General features: G+C 39.3%; 1 protein-coding gene across 29 annotated transcripts in view; it reads right to left on the bottom strand.

Annotated features, from left to right (window-relative positions):
- DTNA (dystrobrevin alpha) overlaps positions 1 to 27,602 on the bottom strand; it is a 234,169-nt gene that overhangs the window by 39,671 nt on the left and 166,896 nt on the right. For 20 of the 29 annotated variants that reach the window (XM_051769722.1, XM_051769820.1, XM_051769807.1 and 17 more), the window contains 7 exons: positions 23,520 to 23,605; positions 21,843 to 21,997; positions 17,554 to 17,659; positions 14,488 to 14,654; positions 11,910 to 12,034; positions 6,548 to 6,628; positions 4,616 to 4,705 (listed from right to left, as the gene is read on the bottom strand). In XM_051769722.1, the coding sequence (XP_051625682.1) occupies positions 4,616 to 4,705; positions 6,548 to 6,628; positions 11,910 to 12,034; positions 14,488 to 14,654; positions 17,554 to 17,659; positions 21,843 to 21,997; positions 23,520 to 23,605 (810 nt within the window). The other 9 variants (XM_051769787.1, XM_051769778.1, XM_051769837.1 and 6 more) reach the window with 2 other exon arrangements.

Genomic DNA, 27,602 nt, shown 5'->3' with positions numbered 1-27,602 from the left:
CATGGGTGCATGAGCATGCTCGTGCACCTGTGCATCCAGGGGTGTGGGTCTGTGTGTTTACAGACCACAGATGATGTTGCACAAATGCGATGCATGATAAATCTGAGCAGATGTGTCTCTAATGTTCTGAAGATCAAAACCTTTAATATTAGGACAAAGAATTAATTCAGTGAGACGAGATGTATGCCATTCCCTTCCTTTTAGGAAGGCAAGGTTGGCAGTGGGGGTTTGAAAAGGATGGGACCAAAGTGTGTCCTAAGAACTCGAGCCTATTGATTTATAATAAATCTGGAAGATACCCGAATGAAGCGCTGTACTGCACAGCAAGGAAAAATGCCTGCTTCACATTTCTCTGCCCATCAGCATGCTACTTATGTGTGTTGTGCTTCCACTGAGGCAATATTCATGCAGATAAACATGCTCCATGCTATCTAGAGGCATATGTTTTCCACATGTTTTCTTCCCAGTTAGAGAAGGAAAATGCATTCAAGAGGTGTGCCATTTCAGCCAAAAATGCACCTTTTGGTTGTTAAAATAAAGATAAATATGTTGCCACAATGGGAGACCAAAGACTCTAGAGCAGATTTTGTGTCTTGCTCTCTAACAGTGTGTGATGCCCCCTCTAAGTTCTCTCTCCTATGCTCCAGAAACAGAAGTTAGGGTGGAGAGACAGGCAAGCAAACATTACTCATTGAGCAAGTGATACTGTGTCCATCAATGTCCTTTTCTTTCTTAGCTGATTAAGTAAACTTGTATCTTCCAACCTCTTCTCACGAGTTATGTTTTCTATGCTTTCCTGATGTTTGGGTGTCTCTTCTGTCATGCTGTTTAGCATATCTGTCCCGTGCTTTTGCCCTACACTGGGTGCAAACCTCCAGGCAGATGTCTCCTCCTCCAGGGAATGAGTTTTAATGGCTTTTCACATGATGTTCCAGGGTCAAATGCAATCTAACAATCGTATTGCTGACTTCAATTAGTTTGTGGTTCACTGCAACTGCTAAGTCCTCTGTTAAAATACTTCTGTCCATCCAATTATGCTCCATCTTTTATTTGATTATTTGCTTCCTTGCTACAGTACTTGTCATTTATAATTACTGAATTTCCTCTAATTGATTTTGGATCATTTGGAAATCAATTACTACCATTGCAACTGAGCTCATTTTTTTCATTTAGAAACTGCTCTCCAAGCGCTTCTTCCCAGAACTATTTCAACCTTTGTACCATCTACAAATTGCATACACTCACTCTAATACTCCCATTAGGTCACTACATGAAATAGTTCATAATGTCTGATTTAGGATAGCCTTCAAGAATCCCAGCGGGTATGTCCTCCTAGAATGACAGCAAACTTCTGAAAATATGATTACTGATTTTCAGTGTTGGTCTTATACTAATTTCCCCATGTCCATATTTTCTTTGGGTACTTCAATGTCATCTGGAACTATGTCAAAAGTTCTCTTAAGGTCAACCTGTATCATTGCTGCTGCTTCTTTTTTACCCACTGAACCAGTTATTCTGTCAATGAAATTAGTTAGGTTTGACATAAATTTGTTCTTGACAGATCCATGGTGGTTGTTTCTCATTGGTTTATTATCCTCTGGGTGTTTACCAATTCTTTCATAATTTCAGCATCTTTGGCTACCAGGGTTAGGCTGTCTCTTGTACGATCCCTTAAACTTTTTCCCTGTTTCCACCTTCAACCCTCCTTCACAGGGAAGAGCTGACATTTGTCCCTCTTGTTTTTCCACATCTTCCTACATCCTCCACATATTCTCAAAATACAATTAATACTTCAGAGATTGTTTTGGCCACAGCGAGTTTCCAATTGGAACATATATTTTAAAGATATATTCCTGCTAAAATGGAACATTTTGTAAGATGCCAAAAAATGTTTCTCCATCAAAATTAAGAGACAAAACTTCGAACAACGAGAATATGTCTGTAAAGATGTAGAGCTAGTAATACTGGTGTAAATGTTAAAGCCTCATTAGTCTACTAAACAATGAAACATAAACCTTTCCTTTAGCCAGGTAAAATATTGCCTATGAAATAAGGATCCTCATCTTTTTCTAAAAACAACATGCAAAGGCAACATGCAGTTCATGTCTACCACACTCCTCAGAGATAGAAACATGGAGAACAGCAGCAATCAGTATGTTTTGCTCCATAGACAGTTCTTGTCCAGAAATTTAGCCTTAATCTCTTGCTATTTCCATTTCCTTTAGTTTTTACATGGAGTTCCAAAATTCACTAGCCATTCTGATTCAGCATTAAATAAGACTCAATTTCTCCTTGGCTGGGGGTATCAGAGTGCATTCTTTCTATCTACCACAGAATTGCCAAGTCATTTCAAGTTCAGCAGAATGTGCTGCATCACACCATTTATTTCAGTTTATTACTCCTTTAGAAGAACTAAATGTATTGTCTGTGAAGGGGGACCTGAGAAAAATGCAAGAAAAATCATTCTGTTTCATCTTATCCCACCTAAGATCAATAATTCAATGGCTTAAAGAAAACATTTATTAAGAAAGAGCAGGAGATTGTACCCATTACTATGGCAGCTATACACTTTAGGGTGGCACTGACAGACTGCAGCTGGGGAACAAAAGTATTCAAATAAGGAAGAAAGCATTAATTCAGAATATAGGGTTATTCCTCTTGACTGGACAAAAGTTTCTATAATGCTCAGTTTGCTTGTTTTTGACATAATATATCCAATTCCTTGGGTTTGCAAGGGCATTACCTACTCTGCAGCAACATTCCCTTGTTCTGCTGCCCTCTAGGCAATCGGAAATCAGAAAAATAAATGACAGAAAACCTCCTGATTATTAGCTACAGTAAAACAAGTACAGGCCTTGTGGTTTTAATCATGTTAGCTGTCATCACAGCAAATGACCATGATTTGGTATTTGGGAGAAGATTACAGACTTTTTTTGTTTCTTCTTTTCTAACATAAGTGCTCTAAAGTTGTTCTTGAGCTGTACAGAGCATACTGTTGATACCAACTTCCACACTGTATATATTTAGAAGAAAGTGCTTGTAATTGTTAAGCCAACCTCCTCATTAAAGCTCTCTTACAGACTTGGTGGCTCAAAGCAAATAAGCACAGAAATTTTAAGTGGACTTTGATTCTAAAGTGTCTTGAAGGAACTAAGAAGCATTTTATGGAAAGCCTGAATCCCACTTCCTTTGAACTTTGGAATAATTTTTACCCCACGAATCCAGAAATTAAGATGATATTGTACTGAACTTATGGGATGCTGTCCATTTTCAGCAGCAGAATGAACTGGTGTGCTGAATCTAGCATTTGCTACTACAGGGAGAAACTGGTGGGAATGGCTATGTTCTTATATGAACATGATATAAATAAAATAAATGAAATATATACCATGGGAATGGTATGAATGACATTCACTGCCAATTCTCCTTTGAATAAACATTCTAATTACATAAAAACTTTATTTAAAGCTATCTGAAACCTCTGGACTAGATTGCAATGCAAATTAAAGTAACCATAAGTTATCTGCAGTGAAAACACAGCCAGCAGAGCTTTTAACATTGATTACATCCAGCTAGAAATTTTACCCTGAGTTTGTATAATTTTTATTATAATATGAATGATGGAGTATTTAATATAAAATAAGCACAACTGCAAACAGAGCTGTCAAAGTCTGTTTTTCTGATGTACAAGAGGATGAGCTTCCACTAACGAGGCCTGATTTTCCCAGGGCAATAATAACAGTAAAACCTAAAAGAATGAATGAAGATACTGTTATTAATCTAACACAGATTGAAGACCTTGGCATTTAGCAGAAAAGTACCTTGGTCTCTATAATTCTTACTGAATTATAGCTAATGCTCATGGATTAATAAAAAAAAAAAGAAAAAAAAAAGAAAGTATATTGCACTCCACAGTAAAAAACATAGGGAAACTGTTCTTATCCAACTGCATATTTCTTTTATGTGGAATGAAATAGGATCTTCCTTTAAGTCACTGAGATGCCAGGGAATACTGGAAAAAGGGTGCAGCAACCAGAGGCATGGGTCCAAATCCAATGCTCACTACATAAATGGGAAGTTTTCATTAGCTTCAGCAAGACTTAGATCTGCCTTTCCTGTAGTCATTTTGAAAAGCAAAGCAAAGCTATCCGGGGAGGGTTGTTGGCAAGCAGCAGTAACTGCAGAATAGTAACCACCAGCAGTGAAAGCTGTGGAAGAGGAGGCTGGCTGTGAGACCTGGAGTCATTTTCAGGCTTTTGTGCAAGCCTCTTTCGTTCCTTGGTCAAGAATACAACAGGCAAGTCATACACTGATGATGAAAGCATAAAGGTGTAGTTTTTTCAGTTTTCAAAAGCAACGTTTCCAGCTTCCACTAGACACATTAATATTAATCCTACGTGAAAGGGCAAAATGAAAGACTTGTGCTGCGCAGAAGCAAGAGAAGTTGGCAAAGCCCACAGCCAGCAGGAAGTCTATTCAAAAGACTAATTAGAGCCACAGAAACCCTCTAGCCCATCCTTAAAGAATATCTTGAGTAGTTTAGCAGAATCACTAATGATTTAGTGCATGAGCTACAGAACTACTGCGATTAGTAGGTTAGTGCTCTCATACTGACCGTGAATTGTTGTGAAGCTGATTTACATACAGCTTTATAAGAGAATGCTCATCAGCCACAGGACTGGCTGCATTTATACCCCCAAGTAACCTGAATGATTCAAACAATGAAACCTTGTTAATAACTCAATAAGTATACAGAGAGAGCAGGGTGTTCAGAGTGGGTTTGTAACAATAAATGCCATTTATTTAGAAAGAATATTGACTATTTGTAGGGTGCTTTTTCTTTCCAATAAAAACAAGCAAATTAAATTTATAAGAGGTGAAAATAAAAATGCTGAGCATAAGCTGTCAAACACCTAAAATCCTGCTAGGTCAATGAAACAAAAGTTACAAAACTTTTAATATACAAGCAATGTAATTATTTTACATATCAGGGTACAGCTAACTCTAAAAGAGTTAGAATGACTGTTGCACCATGGAAACTCTTAACTGTATAAGGATATCACACTATCCACCTATATGGGAAGTCTGGGTACCTATGATTGAGGGGGTTGGTTATTATCTCCTGCCTTCAGGGGATTCTCATCAAGAAGTTTTTCCTAGCAGAAAAGGAATTCTAATAGCTCAGGAAGCATGTACATCTAATCCTGATAGCAAAAGACAGTCATTTACTGAAGACAAAAGTAAAATAATCAGATATTTTTTACATGTAGAGAAAAACAAGCAGCACAGTAGAAAGTGCTATGATTATTACTGCAGGTAACTGCAGGTTGAACAAGCACAGGGACTTCTTGGGGATAAACAGAAGCAATGACTACACTCTTAAAGAGCACTGCTCTTAATGACCTCTCCTGGAAAGGCCACAAATACATTATCCTGCCTTGCACATAAACCCCCATATATGATAACAACAGAAATTACTTTGCATTTGCAGTCTCACTGTACAGGCAGTAGATCCTGGCCTTGGAGGCTGCTTTGGGACTGGTTTTCAAAAAGGATCTCAGTCACACCCAGCAGCTACTTGCATTAAGTTAACGTTGAGAGTTAACAGGTCCTGGCAAAAAAATTTGTAAATTGAAGTAGTAGTAAACCATCTTTACTTTGACTTTGCAGTGTACACTGCAGGTTTGGTTTTGGTCTTGATGTTACAATATGCAGCTATGCATACCCAGGGATTGTGCTTAGTCATTTGGGAATGCTGAAGCACTGACACATACAGCAGGAATCGAGCAATAAAATGCCAATAATAAGAAGACATATTGCTCATCTTCCCCAATGCAGCAGGAAGTTATTTTTCTGCCACCTTGTGCATTGGTAGGCTTACATACGGGTCAGACAGCTAGCAAACGCTACATACATATTTTGGTTGTATGAGCCAAAATACTGAGTCAAAATGTACACAGACAGCTGCAATCACCTACTCTTTGGGATTAATGTTTCTGGTGATTCTTCCCTGATTTGTTTACTGAAGGGTCGGTGTCCATATTCCAAGACTACTCCTTCTCTCTTGTAGCCTCTAATGAATATCAGAGTGGTTTAACAGGAGTAAGGATGTCTTGCTATAACTTGTAAGTACGAACACATTTTCTCCTTGTTCATACCCTATCTTGCAGTATAATGCAGGCATTCCCAGTAGGCAATGGCATGTCCCAGTTCCTATTCCCATAGTGTTGCTACAAAATGGTTTCTTACCAATAGCCTGTTTTCAGTCCTTGTGACATGTCTAGGTTGCATGTGAGCACATTTTAGTGCATCATAATGGTTCAAATGAGGGTGATCTGTGGTGAGGAGCTTGGGAAGCCTTAACTCCAGCTCTCCATCCAAATGTCTGGGTATCAGTCCAAAATAACCAGGGCATTTCTCTGCTCATGTCTCTTAATTTTACTTTGTGAGTCGTTTTTTGGTTTTGTTTTTCCTGTGAGGGAGTTGAAAATCAAAACCTCCACTACTATAATATAGTTGTTTAACATAAATAAGGATAAGAACTCACCTTCTGTTTGCAAAGGGACTTCCCGAGGGAACAGAATGGGAGAAGAGTGTGTCGTTCATGCTGGTTACAGGTCGGGGAGGCCTAGGAGGCAAAATATCCAGTTGCATTAATTTTGCACCAAAAACCCCTCCATCAGCAACAGTATTAATGGAGAATAGAATGAGCTTCTTGTTTAAAGTAACATTACTACTGGCATCTTCTGCTTTATGTAGCAATAGTTCCAAATTATAGATGCTATGTTTTTAAGCAGAAGTTAATAAAAACACACTGATACTTAGGCCTGGAGGGAAATAATACTTTTATGCTTTTGTGTGTTCTGAGGTGAGTTTTGACCAACTTGCTTGACTTTTTTTCCCCTGCCTTGGCAGAATAACCACTACGCCACTGTTCCTTCCCAAAGACATGGTGCAGTCACTGCTTTCCACCAGCCAGGATGAGCACTGGTGGTCAGTTTACTGTGGCAGCGTGGAGGTCTGCAGGGGGTAAGTGCCAGTAAATGACACATCTTTTCATGAGGCTATCCCTGGTGCTAAGCTCCATGCTACCACATCCACCTAGTGGCCACAGTATACCCACAGCCCTCAGCGTCCCATAAAATACATGTAGAACTAAACTGATCCAACAGCAAAGCTTTTTAGCTGGTATATCAAATCCCCAAGCCAAAATGTAGAATAAGTATCTAGTTTAGGAGGACCCATTAATAATGATGGTTTTATCATTACATTCTTTATTTCCCGATTTTATAAAATGAAATGAGAAGGAATATTTCCTCTGCTTTCTTTTATTGTCTACTCTTAAAAAATAATCTGTGGATAATTTTTCCTTCTCTATCCATTATGGAGAAAGTTCCCCTTCCAAATAGACTTCTTATGCAACACTGGGCAAAAGATCTAGATGCTCTGGAGCAACTACAAAATATGTTATTAAAATCACAGGGTTTTCAATCAGATATGAGCAGAACCTGAAGCCACATGTAATTCACACTTCAAATTGCCTAGATTTCAAGTTGGCTAATATCCCCTTTAAGCTCTATGAAAGATCTATCTTGCTTTCTGAATTCTGCAGATATGCAAATCAAAATATAGTAGCTATCTGCAAAATATTCACTGAGTTCCAATTGTGCAAGACAACCAATCATCCAAAGCATTTGTAAGAAAGCCAGTACTGCACAGAAGTGAATTATTACTATATATCTCGTTTTGTAACTTGTTAGAAAACAAGCATAAATATGGCGTTTGATGAATCTAAATGAATTTTGCAGCATAATAATGCCACATTGATTTTAAAACATTTAAAACTGTGACTAGAAAGAGTTAGGATTTGCCATGTTATTTATTTATATGAAAGTATAGTTTTAGCCTAACACTGCATCTGCAGAACCACATGAAAACCTCCAGCTCTGGTCAGTCACAATTTCAGAAGCAGCCCTTTGTCCTGCAGGTACTTATGGAGAAGTGTTTAATATTATTTTTTATGGATTCCATCAGAGCTAGGAACAGCTCGGTTGAGGCCATGATCAGAGACAATCCCCTGGAAAGCTGATTATAGGATGAATCTTGAAATATAGAGCTTTGGAAATATACTTTGGGAGATTATTAAGAACTTAATTTTATTTAATGGGAAAACAACTGGTATTTTGTTGCCTGGGAATTGTAAACTGGTAATTGATGAAGGTGAAATAGTTCACACCAACTGCATGCGACTACTACATTTTCCCTCTTCCCAATTCAGTTACTGAACAGTGAACACATTCAAAAACTAATTGGGCATAAGCTGGTGTTTCTGAAAGATGGGTCCAACTCTGCAGAGTGGCTGTGGAGTCCTAAATAGCACAGGAGAAGGGAGAAGAGGCTGATTCTCAACACTGCCCCAGAAAGGGAGGCAGGAGGAGTGTTCCCTTGGCAGAGCTTGGACTCTGCTTTGCCTTGCACCCAGTGCACCTCTGCTGACTGAGTAGGAGTGGGCAGGGGGCACCCATAGACTTCAGCAGATCACCACAAACACAATTCAGGTTAATGCCTTCTCTAAGCTTTAACTCAAGAAAGGGGTGGGTCAGAAAGTTTCTAACCTCCAAAAGAGCCCTTCCCTTTCAATGTCTCTGTTCAAGGATAACTATATATTTGACCCTGGACTCTAATAAAAGTTAAGGACTGGTAATATTGAGATTATTGCATTTTTTTCCAAGCTTTTTCTCCAATAAGTGTACTAAAGAAGAAAAATACTCACCAAGTATCTCTTTTGCAGCCAGAATAAAATGGAAAAGAGATCATTAATTAAATTGCCAGTTTAATACATTTATGGTCTAAGTAGTACATTGGACATACTCCATTCTTATGACCCTGATTCTGCAAAAGCATGAGAGCCTCTATACATAAAAGGTCATTAATCTGTTTACATATGCAGAGTTTCTTTTATGTACAAATGTCTAGAAACTCCAAGGCTTTGCTAAGATTTTGTGATTAGCCTTAGTTTGTAAATTCTTATATGAAGAAAAATATATTAAACTAATCTGGGTTTTCCCAAGGCAAGTTTTTTAAAGGTTGATGCCCACTGTCACATTCCTCAGGTTAGGCTTGAATATTAAATGGATGTTCAAACACATGCAGTTGTGTGATGTGGTAAGACAAGAATAGGAGACTTCATGGTAAAGGAAAACTCAGCTACTGGACTATAAATTATTATTTCTAAACTTGTAGAAGTGAGTGATTAAGCTTTCTAATAAAACTGAGCTGATGATAATTAACTTTCCTCAAGGAGATGGAAAACACTTAATGCTATTGAAACATGCTATGTAATAAAAGTATGCTATGGCACAACACATATCCACAGTAATAAAGCAAATTAAATAAGAGGAATTTTCCAAAGTGCCCCAGGCTCTAGGCTGGTCTAACCTGTTCACACTGATGTCAAAAATAATGCTCTCACAGACTTAAGAATTCAGGCCAGTGCAGAAAAATACCTTCATGATCCACTGGCCATGCCAGTTAGTCTGTCATCTCTGCAGTCTGGAGTTTCTTTTTTTGTTGCTAATCTCATGGACAGAAAGAAAAAATGACCCCTCCATCAGTGGGGGGATTTCTACCATCAGGGTTATGACACCTTGTTAACTACAATTACTTCTCTAGACGAGGCCTTAGATGTGTTTCTTGCTTAATTGAAAATTCTGTGGGGCACCAGCAAAAGAAACCAAACCATGCAGTCTTTCTGTGTGGTGCCACTCTAAAGTGGAAGAATGATCAAAAGAAAAGTCTGTATGGGAGCACTTGTCCCCATTTAAGCTAGAAGCTAAGAAAAGGATACTGTTTTGTTGCCAAAATTCTTCCATTTAATGCACATATAAAACCTTTTTTTGCCTGGATTCCTGCCCAGAGCTGTTTCTCTCAACTTCCATTATGTTTAAAAATAAAAATCACATCAGCGAGAAGATATTCTCAATGAGGTTCTGTAGCATATCTCTCCCCTCAGTTAATTTGTGTGAATTATGCCGTAGACCAAGCTACCTCCACAACTTACAGGTTTTTCACTCATGCATCATTATAGCCAATATATATTGCCAAGTTATATTACCATCAATCTATGAATAAAGAGAAACTCTGTCATAAAACAAAATAGATGGTGGTTTGTTCTCACATCCAATCACTCTAAATTATGTCCGTATAGTTAGGAATAAGGTAAGGTGTTAATTTCACAGCAGAGATTTGGATCGGTTCCTACTCAATTATGGTACCTTCCCCTTGCCTTGCCTAAATGCATTTAATCAATTCACAGTAGCCCAGTTTTTGCCACCCGTTATCTCACATAACCCCAGGCCTTCCAGGGCTTCCAGCCAACAGGGAACAGAGGCTTCTCTTTCAGTTTCAAGCTCCCTGCCTCTTCCCATTTCCCTTAAGGACAGCCAAAATCTGCCCTGTGAAATTATCACTGACTTGCCAGTGGAGCCAGGCTTTTACACCACGCACAGCAGTGCAGTAGCTCAGCAGATCCAACTCTGGATCATTTCTTCCAAAGAACAACATCCTTTCATTACTCCTCCATAAAGAGGTGCAAGGATTTTAACTGACATTAGAGCATAAGAGGGATTTGGCACTATGTATATGTCAGAGGCAGCACCTTGTCTCTTAAACCAGAACACTCTCTTACACCTTGAAAAAGTTCTGCTATAACCACATGAGGAGGTCCATCATCATGATTTATCCTTAAAATGTCAGGCAGGTTAGGTAAACTTTCCAGGTGTTGCACAGCCCACAATGGCTGGTGTGCACTTGCCCTTAAAGATGCCACATACAAATATTCAGTCCAGACAAAAGTAAATATGCATAATAATTACAGACTGGAATAGTTCCATCTGCCAGTAACATATATATCAGTATGCAAATACAATTATAATAGCTGCTGCCTGAAATGCTTCAGTCAGGACCCCAGGAAGATGGTTAAGAAAGATATTTTCTTGAGAAATATACCAGAATAAGAGAAATCCTTTAAAGACAGTATTTTTAGAACAAGTTTTCCAAGTTAATTTCTTTGTACCTTTCTTCCAACCAATGTCTTGATTTTCCTGAATTCTATGGAAAACTTAATAGTGTTTTCTTCTCTCCTTTTTTTTTTTTAATGACCCAGTAAGTAAAGGCAAATCAAACTTATAAATAAGAAAATCTGAGCAACTGCCACTGTAGATGGCAGGCATGCTTTGGAAAAAAAAAAAAAAATCCAAAGTAATAATTTCCCCAGCCAGCACAAATGCATTGTCTCTCTGCTTTGATTTTCTTGACTCCTGCAGAAATAAAGTAGTGATTTATTTTTATTTTTGGTATATACCAAAAAATAATTTTGCTTTCTCAAAATATAAAAATGTAAAAATAACAGACTCTTTTCAAGTGACTTGACAAGTTTAAGACTCACTTTTTATGCAGACTCATGCAACTCCTCAGACCTGAATGAAGCCACAGCTCCACCAAAGTCAGTGAGAACTCTGACACAGGTTTCAACAAAACTGGTCTAATTTCACTTTTCTCTGGTGTCTCATGTCAAGACATACCTGTGATGCACTGAAGTTGAGAACTAATGTTCAGCATCAATACATCCCGAAGTGCTGAAATGGAGATCTCTTGAGGAGAATGGGGACATACCAACACTATGTCCCAGTACTTGATTGTATGTATATATCCCATTGACTTTTCAAGTGAAGTCACACCAGAAGAACATTTTCATCCTAAATACCCCTATCAGCAAATTTGCACTTGTGATGTATTGAGCTGGGTAAGCCACAGCTGCCTCCTGTTTTGCTCAAAGCTATAGTATCTACACTTGGTGTAAGCAACTCCTACAACAAAGCTTACTTTGTCTACAGCACACAGATACTTACACAATATGAGCCAGGTTTAGAGGTTTTTCAGGCTGGTCAGGGAACATTGGGTGCAAAGGTTCACGGCTGGAAGCACAGCTTAAAGACTTGCTAAGTGCATTAGTTAGCTTCTTAGCAGGTGATTTCTGGGAGGAACAAGGAAGGTAGAGGTAATCTGGACAAGTAAGGTGCATACTGTTTCTGCTATAGGAAGCACAAAACAACAGGAAGCTCCAACAGCTTACATACCTATGGACTAACATTCCCATTGCCCCCCTCCCACCCTGACAGTCTGGTAAGGCAAAGACTGTTCCCTTTGGAGGAAAGATTACTCTTGTGTCCAACTGCCTTTAGAGTAGGCTCAGGGGGTATATCTATAGGGACAGTTGCCATGGCTCTTCTGCAATGCTGCACTCAGGCAATATTGCATGAAGGGCAGCACAGTTAATGTCACCTGGACTGGAGCTGGCTTGTACCTCACCAACTTGGGAGTGCAAGGAGAACAAATCTGAGTATGCCCATCCATATAGATACACTGTATGGGACACCATTTCTTTCCTAGCTGTGGGCCAGGCACAAGGCTGCTATATTCTCTCTGCTCACTAGTATTTCTCTCCGCACCTCCAGTACCCTGTACTGTTTAGCTGCTATTATAAGCTCCTCTTTCACCTCCCATGGCCACAGAAGACTGGGAAATTTGAGACATGGGCATGGCAGGAATTGCCCCACTGTGGCAACAGCATGCCAAAAAAGGCTGACATACTGTCACAGTCACCAAAACATGGGGAGGCTCTGTGCAAGCATGATTTTCACCTTGAAATTCCATCAGCAAGTCTAAAAAACCCCCAACAAATTATTTTCTGCTTTATAATTTTGTTTGGCGGCTCTCTGAGGAGCAAACTCAACTTCCCTTCTAAGGAACGGCTTGGAGATCTATGGTGTCTTTTAGGCTGTGTGACATTCTCAGGGAATCCAACCCAGCCCTCTGTGATTCAGCTTCTCTGCCAGTAAAAGAGGGGTAGTGATCCTTACACTGTCTGCTTCCCCCAAAACACAGCTCTACATGCTGAAATTTAAAAACCTTTTTGGAACTTGACAGGAATAGCATTGTATTTTTGCATACGCATCCTGCATTGATTTATGACTGTAATCAGCTTAATAATGAAATATTTCTATTACAGAAATCCAACATAAATATGTAAAGTTCAGGCTCTTCCATTATAAATGCAATTTCACTCTGAATTGAGTACAGTTGAGTTCCACTGCACTCATAAACACTCTTAATCTGCATGTGGAGCTCGATGTGAATGCATTATGGAGAATGCTAACCAGGTTTGAACAAATGCTAATGCATGCTACAGAAAGGCAATTTCAAACTTGAAGCAAAACATTTGTTTCTGACAAGGAAATATTTGAAACCACCAGGCATGCAGTCACATTTTTGTCTTCTGCTGAGCAGAAATGCTAAGTCTTCCAATTACTTCCTACCTATAACTACAGCTCCCTGGCTACAGCAAAAAATGATTTTATAGCACAGATTGCTGTTAGGAATAGAGTCAGAGCTACATAGTGGGCACTCTCCTATTCAGAGACTAAACTCCAGCCATTTGTGTCTATGCAACAAGCAGCAACTAGGACCCACAAAAAACAATTACAGACCCAGGTCTGCTGGGATACAGTGCAGGGCTGTATGACTGGCATACAGAGCAAACCACATCAAATTTAACCCTTGAAATGTTCCATCAACAGAAAACCAGACATTTTAGAAGTGTTAAGCTTCAGAATTCCGTTAAAAAATACATACTAAGTAGTGTAAAAACATGAGCTCTTGCTATGTGCATTATTTTATTTTATTTTTTAAACAATATTCTTCTCTTATGTTTGAGATTAGTTAGGATTTTTCTGCTGGTCTCTGGATTTGAACCCTGAAGGATTGTGACGCTCTGTGACCAAGGGCTTCTGTTGGAGCTTTGCTCCAGTCCATGGAGAGCTTACTCCCCAGGTCTGATGCCCTTCAGAGAAAGTTAATGTAGCTGTTGATACTTCTCTTTCAGCTTAGAAAAAACATTGAGTTATTCCGATTAATGACAAAAAGTTTGAAGTGTGTTTGTCTCTAATAGTAAACACCACTGTGGATCTAAGCCTGGGACCACACTCAAATCTACAGTGCCAGGACCATCCCAAATGCTACGCATATGCTGCAGCCACTCAACTGAAAATATTGATGAATGAGCATCAAGTATTCATCATTTCATTTACACGTAGCCAAACAGAGCAAGCCAATGACGATTTTACCGTGAGTCCTGTGGGAATGGGAGAAGCTGCCATGAGCCTGGTGCCCTGCTGCCAGCCCCTCCTGCGCTGCCCTCACCGCGGCACACACCGTCACAGATGCCCCAGATCCTCACACAGAAATGATCATTACCACCTCCACGCTCTCCTGATGGCTCCCAAGACCGGAGCCTCCCAGACAGCGTCACTAATCCAAACTGGCAGCCCGGCTCCCTGGCTCCAGACAGCTGCCCAGAGCTGCGGCCAGGGGCTTCTCCGATGGCTGGAGGGCAAAGCAGTCTGCAGTGAGGCACGAGCCTTCCCTTACCCATGACGTGTACTCTTTCATTTGGTGCTGGTTGCTGTGGGAACCGCTGGCATGGCCCCTCCAGAAGCAGTCCTGACAGAGCTGGTAATTGTGACACTGCTGGCAGCGGTAGCGAAACCCCATCATGCTCTCGCTGTGGCAGTAGGAACACTCGACGGGGTGGAAGACTGCGCAGGAGAAAGAAATGCCGAGCAATAAACCGAAACAAAGAAACACTCAGCAAAAGTTTATGGACAAAGCCCTAAACTGAAGGTGTTCCCTTCTTTGTTTAAACAAATCTGCAGTGCCAGATGCTGTCGACAGCTCTGACCTGTGAAAGTATTTCAACCTGTGCTGAGCCATTTCCTACACTGGACAACAAACCCTGTTTCACTTTCGAGCTGATGTCTGCACATCCTGCTTGGAGCAGCAAAAAATGTGTTCACCATCTAAAAGAATGATTGAGTCCAAAGGAGGACCACAAATATGACTGGAGCACCTCTCCTGTGAAGACAGGCTGAGAGAGTTGGGGTTATTCAGCCTCAAAAAGAGAAAGCTCAGGGGAGACCTTAGAGCAACTTCAGTAATTAAAGGGCTAAGGAAAGGTGGAGAGGGATTTTTGACAAGGGCATGTAGTGATAGGACAAGGGGAAATGGCTTCAAACTGAAAGAGGGTAAGTTTAGATTTGATATTAGGAAGAAATTCTTCTCTGTGAGGGTGGTAAGGCATTGGAACAGGTTTCCCAGAGAAGTTGTGGATGATCCGTTCCTGAAAGTGCTTGAGGCCAGCTTGGATGGGGCTTTGAGCAACCTGGTCTAGTGGAAGGTGCTCCTGTGCATGGTAGGGTGGTTGGCACTTGATGATCTTCAAGATTCCACCCAACCCAAACCATTCTATGAGTCTATGTTAGAGGAAATTCATATGTGAGAAAACCCTCCAGCTGCATTACTGAGGATAGCTGAATGTTTTGTTGTGTTGTAAGGAGCTGAAGTGATGCACATCGGAGGAAAAGTCAAACTCAGCTGTCTGATTACTGAAAGCACAAAACTGTCCTTAGGCATGTCATTGTCTCTTAATTACTGCCGTCTCATCTGTACAACTGGTGTCATTTAGGTACCTATTTATGGTGTTGAACACTTGGCTTTGGATGCCCAGATTTGGAGAGCTGGCCATTGAAGGGGATCTGTGTGGTCCTGCTCTCTGTTCAGAAGCAGATATGACAAGGATGCAAGTCACTGAGCACACTAAGGCACCAACTGAGATATTTTGAAACACCTTCCTGGCAATAGTGTTATTTCTGTTCCTCTCTCCTCACTACAGCATGTACCCAATTTACCACAGGGTACTGAACATCTCCTCGTTCCCAGGCACCTTCTGCTTTTCTGTTTTAAGGTTCAGTCTGAGAGCATTTGTATGTGCTGAGGATGTCAGGGTTTTATTTTCTTGCCAGAATTTTGCAGCAGGAGGGGTTAGTGCTCTAGGCTAGGAAAAACCGTGAAGCTGGTGAGGGACAGAGATGGATGACAAGAGCTTGAGGCAGGTGGGGTAAATGGGTTGCTCTGTAGCCAAAAATGACTGGGAACATCACCTTACCCACCTCGGTGCCTTTCAGTGTAAGAGGGATTTATTCAGTACAAGAACACATGCAACTTCCTCCTTTTCCTGTTATCAACAAAAAATAGATGCACACCTTCCCTTCCACCAGCCCCATTTTCTTGTTGGAAGTATGGTATAAATATTTCTATTGCCTAACAGGATGACTATGTATGATCTTTTTTTCCTTCTGTCCCACACTTCTTTTTCCAGTGTCCCAAAGCTTCAGTTATGCTTGAGGTAAACCTTCAAGGGAGCAACAACACAGAAATACTTAACAAGCCCCTTACACAACAACCTCCGAGGCAAAATGTTGAGTGGTAAAATTGTTTGAAAAATCTATTAATCTTGTTAAACTAATATTTCAATTTTTTGGTATAAATTTCCTCCATTTTAAAATTTTCTCCTTTTTTCTAGATTTAAAGTGTTGGAATAATGACTAACAGAATCACTGCATCTTGATGACCGTGAGCAAGAAATGCCACATTACATGCTGATAAATAAGACAGTAAAAATGCATTTCCTGTCTCATGGGGTTTTTTTCTATTTAATATTGGCAGTTCTGATCCTTCTGGACAGCAGAAGCCATCTGCATTGGAGCTGGGGAACTCCTCCAGAACTATACGAGGAACTGTACAGAGTTTGTGGGCTGCAATTTGGTGGCGCACGCAGTGAGATGAGATGCACAAGCCCCTAGCTCTGCCTCTGCATTTTCAGTGTGGCAGCACCTTCTATAGCAATGGTATATGAAAGGTTTGGCTGGGGGACTACACCTGTGAGTCTGTGAACTTTTCCCCAGGTGCTCAAGAAGTTGGAAGGCTGAGGAAGATGATACTGTCCAGGGACATGCAACAGGCACTAGGCATTAATCAAATGAGTTCATCTTCATGGTCCCTTTCTATCCTAAAACCTGTGATCTACTCATTTTGGGAAAAGACAACCCTTGAGGAGAAAGAGGCATTTCACAGTTAAATCCTCATCTTCCACACACGCAAAGGATAAGGATGAATCTAGAACTTCCTCTTCAAAGTATATGGTCTGGCAATGTAGGCGTAGGAGATCCTTCATAAGGACCTTTTGGTTGGTATTTTGCACTGCACTGGACATCTCCTGCCAAGAATGCTGCAGGAATGGAAACTGCCAAGCTGTTCCTTCTCTGCTGCCATATGTCATAGCTAATGAAAGTTGTGGTCTTGACACTTTACCAAATAGAAGTGTGTGAATGGATCAAGTCCTATTGCTCTCTGCTGGTCCAGAGCACAGGAGGAGAGGACATGATCAGGTTAGTTTTCTGAGCATAGCAAAATTCAAGCCACATTCCTGGCTCCATGACCAACAGACTTCTTCAAATATTTTACCAGTCACTGTAAAAATTGTACATGGAGTCAATGAACCCAAGCACAGTAGCTTCTACAAAACCATCTACAGAATGAGGAAATTATCACACAAAAGTTTACTCTTGTAACTCTGTTTTGGCAGCGTCTCTTACTTACCATTTTCAACATTTGCCAGTCGATGCAGAAGTGGTAACCACACTAGACACTGTGGCGGGGGATCAGACATGAGAGTATCCAAGAAAGTGTTTAATGTGACTTTTTTCTGCTCAAACAAGCACACAAACATGCACAAAAATCAGTAATTACACATCTCAAAATAATTTTATCTTGTTGTTACAGAAACACTTGGGAACAAGTTTCAAATACTGTTTGCCTGAAGCCCCAATTCACTAAAAAGAACAAGTGATACTAGTAAAGCTTTTCCAGACTATTTTTAGTTGCTACAACGATACAACTGATGCCTAACAGTCCTCACAAGGCTGGGTTGGAGACACCTAGCTCCCACTCATTTCCAGACTCTCTTCTAGAGTCACTGCCTGAAAATGCTTTGTGATTAAGGGTGGCATTCAACCCTTCATGTTCTCATGTGTTTTGAGTATCACATAATAAGTACAAGTGCATGTAGGGTATCACTATGTACGACCAATTTTCAAATGAGAAGTCACTGCAGAGAATGGCTGATAGTACTCCAAAACAGAAAATTAAAGGAAATACTGACAAGGGAGTAGAAATTTGAAACAAATATAGGGTAAGAACAGAGCATCATAGGCAAGTTGTTACTGTAATTTAAGAAACCATGCTTATCTGAGGAGTGATGGCAATGAGTTATGGGTTATGATTGTTATGATTGTGGGATGTCATGTTTGCCAGCACTCAGGGACTGCAACTGTTCCTAAACTCTCGACACCTTTCAGCACTCAAAGGTCTATGCCCCTTTAAATTTCAAAGAGATTTAAACTCTAAAATATCCCTGGTGATTTTAAAAATGCAATCTAGGGCCTTAAGTTTCTTAGGTGTCTGGAAAAAGTTATCACAAATCTTAGTTCATTTATTTTTTCAATCAGCAACTGAGTCTTCCTTAAATAAAATTTAAGATGCAAAAATATAGAGCCCTGTTGAGAATATATGCAGATATCTTTTATAGCCATACATATTTAAGTAGTATCTCCATATCCAAAGGGATTGCTAAATCTTCATCTCTGATTGCATAAGCTACTGCTTTAACTTGCTAAAGAACTGCGGTTACCCCATGAGAAAGCAAAGCAGCAGTTATGCAGTGACATGTATCATCTCCGTGTGCTGTGGAATTCTTTTAAGAGTTGAGGTTTCAAGATGGAGTGTCTGTGCTCCATTTATACACAATTACCACTAGATGTAAATAAAATCATTATTTCTCTTATACACCGAGTGATCAGTGGAAAACATCTCACCATGTAACCGTCTCAGGGCTGAAATACTGCAAGATATTGGGAAAGATATATATATTTGTCCCTAGGAGAAAATACTTCAGGCTAGTGTGAAAATGGTCTTGATTCTATAATGAATAGAAATAGCCAGAATATGAGCTCTAAATCTCACTGGAATACCATCTTTTCCCACAATACCTGCAGTATGAAAGTCCAGTCAAACACTACTATCTGCTTGTTGTATGAATTATCTTCCCAGCCATGGTGAGCAGATAACCACTTCCCAAACAGGCATCTTATGCTATAGGCATCAGCTCACAGGAAAGGATCTTCCTTTTGCTGTGGATGCCCGGCATGGCTTCTCTGACCAATGCTGCCAGCAAATGCCTGTGTTATTGGCAGCAGAACTGAGAACACGGGAGGAAAAAAAGGGACGTCCAGTGCCCCATACTGCAGAGCTGAGTAGCCCTCTGCTCTTGAAGGGATACACCCATTGGGTCTAAACAAGCAAAGAGATGGGGAGACAATCTTCCACAATGCAGTAGGCTTTTGAGTGCAACTATAACTTAAAACCTGATTTACACCAAATAAAGCAACTCAGCTTCAATGACAGCTTTATGGCCAAACTGCTCTGGTGATCACTGATTTTATGGATTAGAGAGAGCAGTGTCCCTTAAAAAGACACCATCAGAGCAATTTCCATACATTTTCCTCCTGCAGTTTTGTTTCAGATGCTGGGGAAGTTGAAACTGAAAGCTGTTTTCTAAATATATGCTACATACAGATGGAGTCTAGGTTTGTGGAATAACACTTAGACAAGTGCTAAAAAAATGAAGCTAGTGTCTATCTTTTCAGTTTGGGATAAGAGAAGAGAATTTTTTAAAAAGTGGTTTTTACATTAGTAACAACACTGTTTAATGCACACATTATATATAACATCGCATCAGTCCTACCTATGGGAGAAAGTGGTGGCAATAAAATTCCTTTTTGAGCCACAGATTTGTTTTCTGAAACATTAAGTCACTTGCTTCAGCATTTCTGTTCCATAAATTTGCTGATGAGGAAACAGTTGTTTCTACTTTGAATAGCCATTCAATCTAGTTATGGTTCACAGGCAGAGGAAAATACATGGTTTGATCAAGTAAACCAGTACAATAGGGAAAAATAAAACATTTCTGCAACAGGAAAAATCCTTTCAGATGTAAACTGAAACAGATTTGACACTATGAGCCAAAAGATCATTCCCAGAATCTTTTCTCACCCTGAAACTGAAGAATCTATATGTATCAGGGGGTTGAAAGGCTTCTGGTTAGAAAAAATGATCCAGAGTGAGAACAACAAGAGAGAGTGCCAAACTTATTCCAAGGTATCAGCTTTTGATGATGCTAAGTGCAATATGAGAGTGAAAGAATGACTTACGGTGTGACTATGAGTGTAAATACCATTTATCATAGTGTCACAGAGATATGGGGTTTTTTTGACTCTCATTTCAAAACTCTGGTTCATTCCTAGTGAGGATGTAATGAGAATTACATGAAGTCAATTTAAGTGAAATATCAGACTAGATTTAAAAGAGTACTTGGCTGCTTCCAGATATAAAACAGCAGCTTAGTAAATCTGCTGTGTACTGACATCAGTTAGAGACTTAACTCGTTAGCTGCAAATGGAGCTTGTGAACAAAACCATCTAATGCCTACTTGAAAACTTTGGTTTTTAAGGTACCCTAATGCATCTGCTCCACTCAGCTGGTTGCTCTCAAAGTATCATTTCTGATGGCTACTGAGACAGAAAACGATGTTTGAATCATGTTTTTTCAAGAAAAGAAATTCCTTTTTTCATCTGTAATAATAGCATGTCCAACATGCAAGGCTTGAATGCCCTGTTGCCATGCAAGAGCACTCTTTCATTACTTTAACACAAAACTACAAAAAGTCACTTCACTATGTAAACTCTTCAACGTAAGATGAAGTACTGTATTGTCTCCCTCTGTGAAACAAGCCTAGTTTCACACATGCAATTTAAATGATTTGGGAGATGATTCAATAAATGAATTTCAACAATGCCTTTCGGTTGACTGGAGGGCCTACTGATTAGAGATGAAACTGAGGGAATACAGAAAATGAGACTCTTTTGCATGAAAATGACACTATTCCTGCTCCATTGAACTTACTTGTTCAATAGTATTCAATTAGTGAATGGAAGGAAAATACAACTTTATTTACAATGTTTTCCCAGTTTCAGCATCTTCCCTTACTTTATATTTATGGAATTATACAGTGCGATGTGTGGCAAAAGACAGAGGAATTCCCTCTTTCTCCACTGGAGAAATGGACAACCAGCCTTGATTATGGGATCTTTTGAAGTGCTGTGTATTACCTGAAGCCATTGTACTGTACTTAGTGTGCCTATGGAGTCTAGTGAGCTGCGAAAAAATCTTGTATTTTCTTCAGGATAAATTCATTGCTTCCCTGAGCTATGTCCCTGGTGTTATTGGTAAGAGACTAAGGATTTCCTAATACATACTGACTCCCATTTTCAAAAAAGTTTTAAGGCGATTTTCTTCTCACTCCTAAACTTCTTGTGTGTGTATCACTTGGAAAACCTGCAGTCTGATTTTTTTGGTGGGGCTTGAGCTTTTTATGGGGAAGTTAAAGTCCTGTGTATGCTTATACTAACAACAACAAAGCAGAGTGTAGGACTGCATATCACCTAAATGTAAATATCTAACAGGTGCTTAAATTAGGAAATTAGTCTCCTTAGCCTCCCTAATTTAGGAACATGTAAGTCAAAATCCTGCTCCGAATCACTTTCTGACCAAGCCTCTCCGTCCCCTCTGGTTATATGTGGAAACTACAGAGACCAGCTTCCTATTGAAGGCACCAAATCTACATGCCAAAAATCAGCCAAGTGGACCTTCCCTCCATCCAGCCATGTGTTTCCTGGGTGAATAGGCACATATATGTAAGAAAGGAAGAAAGTGTTGGCTTGCTCGAAGGAGTGATTGAGATCCTGTGTCTGGGACGCTCACTCTTCATTTACCTGTTGTGAGAAACAGGATTTTGCTGACTGCTCAGTATAACCAAACGAAGGCCCTTCAAAAACAGCCGTGGGCAGCTTGAGAACCTCCCGCAGAAACATGTCATATCTGCCATAAACCATCACTCCACTGGAGTCGGAAATCATTGAGAAAATGTCTGAGGGGGGAAGAAACAAGAAAAGGACACAGCAGTTTCAGTGAGAGCTACAGATTTGCTCTGAATTCAGTATCATCTGATTTGAACCAGAACCCCTAAACATGTTTTGCTTATGGAAACCTCCACTATTACTGCATCTTTAATTCCAACCTCTTTCAATAGAAAACAAAGAGAATTATTTGCATATTAAAAAGTAGCTGATTTTAATACTAAAATATTCCTGACTTTTTTTTTCTTTTTGTGTGGTCATTTTTTAAGCAAAGTCTGATGCACAGCATGAGGCAGTAATTTGATCAGATAAGAAGGCTCTGATTTGACAAGATACACAACATCAGCTTTTTGCCTACTGCCAGCTTACCACGTCAAATCAAAATCTTGACAACGAGTTCATTAAATCAGTTATTGTTTTGGACACACAAAGCATTGAAGGTCTTGCAAATTCATTACTTTTCACTCTTCTCCTTTTTTTTATGTATAAAAATATCACCCTTTTATCATTGCAGAGATGAATGTTTCTAAGGCTTGACTTTTCTGCTTGTTTAAAATTATCTTGTGCTTTGCAGGAGATCACTGACTAAGGAACATTTATTGTTTTTCAGGCTGTCATGTCAGTTGCTTCATTTCCAGGAACCTGGACAGGAAATTCTGACAACAGGACTCTGGGACTGCTGACCCAAAAACTCATCATTGTACTCCAGCCTTCCAGTGGAAGGACCCTGCTCCTATTCCTAAAGCAGATTAAGGAACAAACAGTGCTCAATTTATAGCACTGCTCAATTTATAATTTATAACTTTAGTGCAGTCTGTATTTGAGTTTCTACATAGAAATAATATATTAAAAAATGGCACCAAATCTGGAAGACTAAATCAACACCTGGGATTTCTACTTGTCTACTCTAATAAACATCAATTTGCAAACTCTGTTTTCTTGGGCTGAGGGAGAAGGCCCAGGGGACACTGAAGGTTTCTTTGGTCCAAAAGTCTGGACCTGAGCTACAGACATCATATCACTAAACAGAAAGTCTTCCACTGCACCTACAAGTAAACTATGCCTTTGCTATTGGAAAACTGGGAATAAATCATGTGGAATGAGAATCTATTCACCAAAATAGATGGCATAAGAATGTGCCCTGTGGGAAGAAATATAAATAGTCCATAAATATATCATACTTCTACGTGTGAAATGAGATTGTTACTAAAAAATAATCAGAAGAAATTGCTGAATGATGCTTCATGATGTCAAGGCTCTCAACCTGTACTCTGAATTCAATAATCCCAAAGGAAAAAAAATAGAATCCACCACTCAAGCTCAATATATGCAATTTGGCTTTAAAAATATGAAGTTCAATGAGAGGTTCAACCGAACGTTTAGTGAGATTTATCTGGAGAAATTTATAGTGCAAATCCCAAACCCAGCCACGAAACTCTAATTTATCCTAATCCCCTCTTTTCTACTTGTACTGTTATTTATCAAAAAATAACAGATTTTTAACAGGTAAAAAATGTCACCCAAAAGACTTACATCTTAATTTGTCCATGATTTTTCCTCCACAAAGAGTTGCCAAGGCCATTTTGACAGCAAAAACGGAAATTTTACCATGTCCTTCCCTGTTCAAAAGTAGAAAGTAGCCATAATTTACACGTCCATTTTATAATATGAGCCTCTGTCCATTTAAAATGCATATCACAGACATCACTTATTGTAATGCACAATATACGTGGATCGACATACAATGAAATAAGGAAAGTTTGTTTTGTGAGAACACACATCAGTACACTGTTCTGTAAAGATCTCAGAGCACATTTATTATATAAATGAAGCTTAGTATTACATTGTTTGCTATCCTCATTCTTTCTCTACATATCCATATACATGTAAGATAGACACGAATTGTATGCTCAGATCTGTATGATAAAGCATGCTACATGCTTCACCACTATGTTCATTAAGTCACTCAGACTTTAGAAAATGAGTCAGTTCCCTAAGCTTGACTAGCTAATAATCTTTAAAGTTCAGTGAATTGGACTTAGTTCTACATCAGTGTAACACATAATTCTAAATATTAATTCTGATTATCCTTTACACTCATTTAAAATTCTGCTTTTTGTCAGAAAATCAACTGGAAATACAGGTAAAAAGTAATAAATTCACCACTTCAGTATTTAAGAAAGAAATCTTTACTGTGTTCTTTAACGCTCTTTTGTGCACATTTTCTTTTTCACTACATTGAGTTCCCTTTGACCGGCTTCATAAGATTAGAATCCCAGCAGAGTAATTTCCAGACTTCTGTACTTCCATCCTTTGTTGACTGGATTCTGATTCGTGTAAACCAGGACTTAGCACTGCTATGGCTGAAAATGCAGTCATTTTGTATTTTTTGTGTACATGCTACCCTTTAGACCTTTTGGAATTTTTCTGCACTGTTTCATCATGAGGTTTCCACCTGCCTTTAAAGAGTTGTTATACTTAAAAAAAGAAATGCTAAGTGGAAGCAATGGCGTTATTAAGAAGCAATGGAAGATTCAGAGTAAAAAATAAAGCCCATGTGGAAGTGCTTCAGATTTAGATAATTTTTCCCAGGAGGTTTAGTTACATTTACTAATAGGATTATAATCTTGAATGGCAGACACATATCAACTTGGCTTCAGCTTTCCAGCCCAGAGCCATCGGCTTTTCCCATACTCACACGATTATAGAACAGAGGAGCAGAAAAGGAAAAGATTTCATTTATCTCTTCAATCTCTCCATTTGAGTTGATTAGTTTTGACACTGTATTTTGTATCGGTCATTTGTATTCATAAAAGCATCACTAGAGCCAGCATAAATTCAATTTGCCCTCCAAATATGTCTCTGTGTGTGTGTGTGTGTGTGTGTGTGCACATGTATACACACATGCATATATAAATACATATGATGGATGAACAGACAGGATAATGGGGCCTAAGACTTGCCAATGTCATTTGGATCCAGAAGGGCCCTAAGCTACGTCTAAGCACTACAGATGCCCTTGACTGGTAGCACTGGGGCCTCACAGTATTTGCCATGTAAAAGCAAATGCTGAAGAAGTGGCTCACGGCAGCATGAAGTGCTCTACAGAAGTCAGTGCTCCCTGCTGAAAGAAGCTTTAGGCTGGCTAATGCAAAGAGATATGAATTTTACTAATGGAAACAGGAGAGGACAAAAAATATTTTGATTTTATATATCACCTCTCTTACTGAGGTTACTCTTCAGAATCCTACAGAAAAGCATTAGAAGCATAAATCATGTCAAAAGCAAACCTTGAAGCTGATGTGCACTTAGCAACAATACAGGATGGAGTACTTAAGAAAGGAAATGATGGCGAGGGCTTAAGGTTATCTCCTTCTGCTTGGGGAAAAAAGGGTAGAAAATAATACATGCTGTTAGACACCAGAACAGAGCAGGTTTCTTCTTCTAATGCACAGCTGAAGAGGGAGACAGCCTGTCCCCAGAGAAACCCCACAGACTGCCTGACAAAATCCACAGACTATACAAGGTTAAGTCCGGTTTCAGGGCCTGAATTTGCCTTTTGGGTCACCAAGAAGAGTGGTACCAAATGGATGACACTGTCATTTATCAGGATTTCTAGCAATATTTGTACTGAGACAGCCATATGTTGCAGAAAGCTATAAAGAAATAACATCACATCTTTAGAAGTAACAAATGAGTCCCATGAAATGGACATGGAGAATATACAATTTTTCTCATTAACTAGGCATGAAGTCGTGCTCCCCCAATACTGTAAGGTATCTTATCCAAAAGTAATATAATTTCTTTGGTTACTGGTAGGCCTCTTACTACCCACTCTAATCAGGGCAGTCAATTCTGAAATGTCAGAGGTTGCAATTATAAATTCTCCTTTTCACAAACGTGTTTCAGAGAAAAAAAATTATTGAAATCAAGCAAATTTTTTTCATGTAAGAGAGTAAAATGCATAATGACCAAATATCTGAAATGCATTTTTTTTCCTGGACTTCCTTTGTAAAAGCTAGCTGGCCTCTGTGGCTTTCAATGAGTAGCAAAGGTGGAGAAGAGAGGGAATTAAACAATTCACTGCTCTGAATAGATGGATGAGTAAGAAGTTATATTTCCAAAACAGATACCAAACATCTTTATATATTGAAATCAGTACTATTCAAATGTGCATTTGCTTAAACATGGGCATGACTATTTCCTCTTTTCCATGTAGAAGTCAAGCTCCTCCAGCCAGACTGAGTCTGTTTCACAGCCCAGAGCCCACAACTCCATTCACAGGACAAGTATGTCAAGGAACAGAAAAAATTCAGCTATTTTCCTATCAGTAATAACATTGCAGCAGGAATAGTTGGAGATGATCTAGTACAGACTATTTCACAGTCTGTTTAAAGATAGTCTTTCAGGGAATGACTCGATTGAATAAGGCTGGCATTCCACCCAGCTGCCTAGGCTTTGACACCAACCTGGGACAAATTTTTCAAAGAGGTTTGAACTTGTCAACTTTTTATAGTACCTGGCATGCCAGGGAAGGAAATGTGTTATTATTTCATAAATCCACTTAATCACCTTAGGCCTTGAAGCAAAAGCTACTGCCCAATTTTAACATGCAATTAAAAACATAGATCAGGCAAGCTTCTCTCCAGATTTTTTCAAGTCTGACCACCTCATTCTGCTCATCAGTTTTGGTCTGTCAGGGTCATTTACCACATGATGCTGACTCTCACACATTCATGATAAATTAATTGCAGAAGTATCTCTTTGAATTTTGAATTTATTGACTTGCAGTTTTATAAGGTTGCACCTTAATTTACTTTTAGTAGCATGAAGGAACATCACACTCAGTGTCATGTGAAATTTTATACTCCATAATTTTCCCCCACTTTTCCTCCCTTCAGGGTTGAGCAGCAGAGAAATATAATTATCTGTAGGCTTAATGAATCCCCAACACCATGAAAAGATCTTAAAAAAAATGGGATGTAAGCTCAGCACAAGCAGTGGCCAAGTTGGCACACATGCCATTGCACTGCACTGTTGTTCCTTTTAGGTTTTTCTAGCCAAGTTTTAGCTCCTGAGAAGACATCTGTATTGCAGGCCTTGGGAAAGAGTCCTTGCCAGAGGGCAGAGAAACCTGCTAGGTTTTCAGTGGGCTAGAAACAAATGAAGAAGCTTGGAGAATTTTCAGCTAGCACAATACACACAGAGCAACATATATATTAACTAGAACTAAAAAAAGAGACAGTTGTAGGCTTATTTAAAATGTGAAATAACTTGTCTCTTTTGGTTCTTTCATATATCGCAGACACAGCACAGTAGGAGCCGCCATTGCCCTGTGTGGCCACAAACACCAAACCTATCCATGATCACTTAGAACAGCCTTCTCATTTACTCTGAAGACCTATTTGGTCTTGGTCTACTGTTTTGCTCTTAGAAAGTTGTTCTGGGTATTTTAGGGTTTGGGAGTTTTTTTCCATTGTTGTCTGTATTCATAGCATCAAATGTGATCATATAAACATTCCTTAATCAATATGAAAAATAATTCCTCAGTAGTCACCTAGAAATTCAAGTAGCATCTCTGCAGGTTAATTGTTTCCTTAAAACACAAGGCTAAGA

Source organism: Manacus candei, unplaced genomic scaffold (genome assembly GCF_025592945.1).
Source record: "Manacus candei isolate 608988 ecotype Guabito, Panama unplaced genomic scaffold, ASM2559294v1 h1tg000008l, whole genome shotgun sequence".
NCBI classification, from domain to species: Eukaryota; Metazoa; Chordata; class Aves; order Passeriformes; family Pipridae; genus Manacus; species Manacus candei.
Note: the sequence above shows the minus strand (reverse complement) of the source record. Positions and strands in the feature narration are given on the sequence as shown.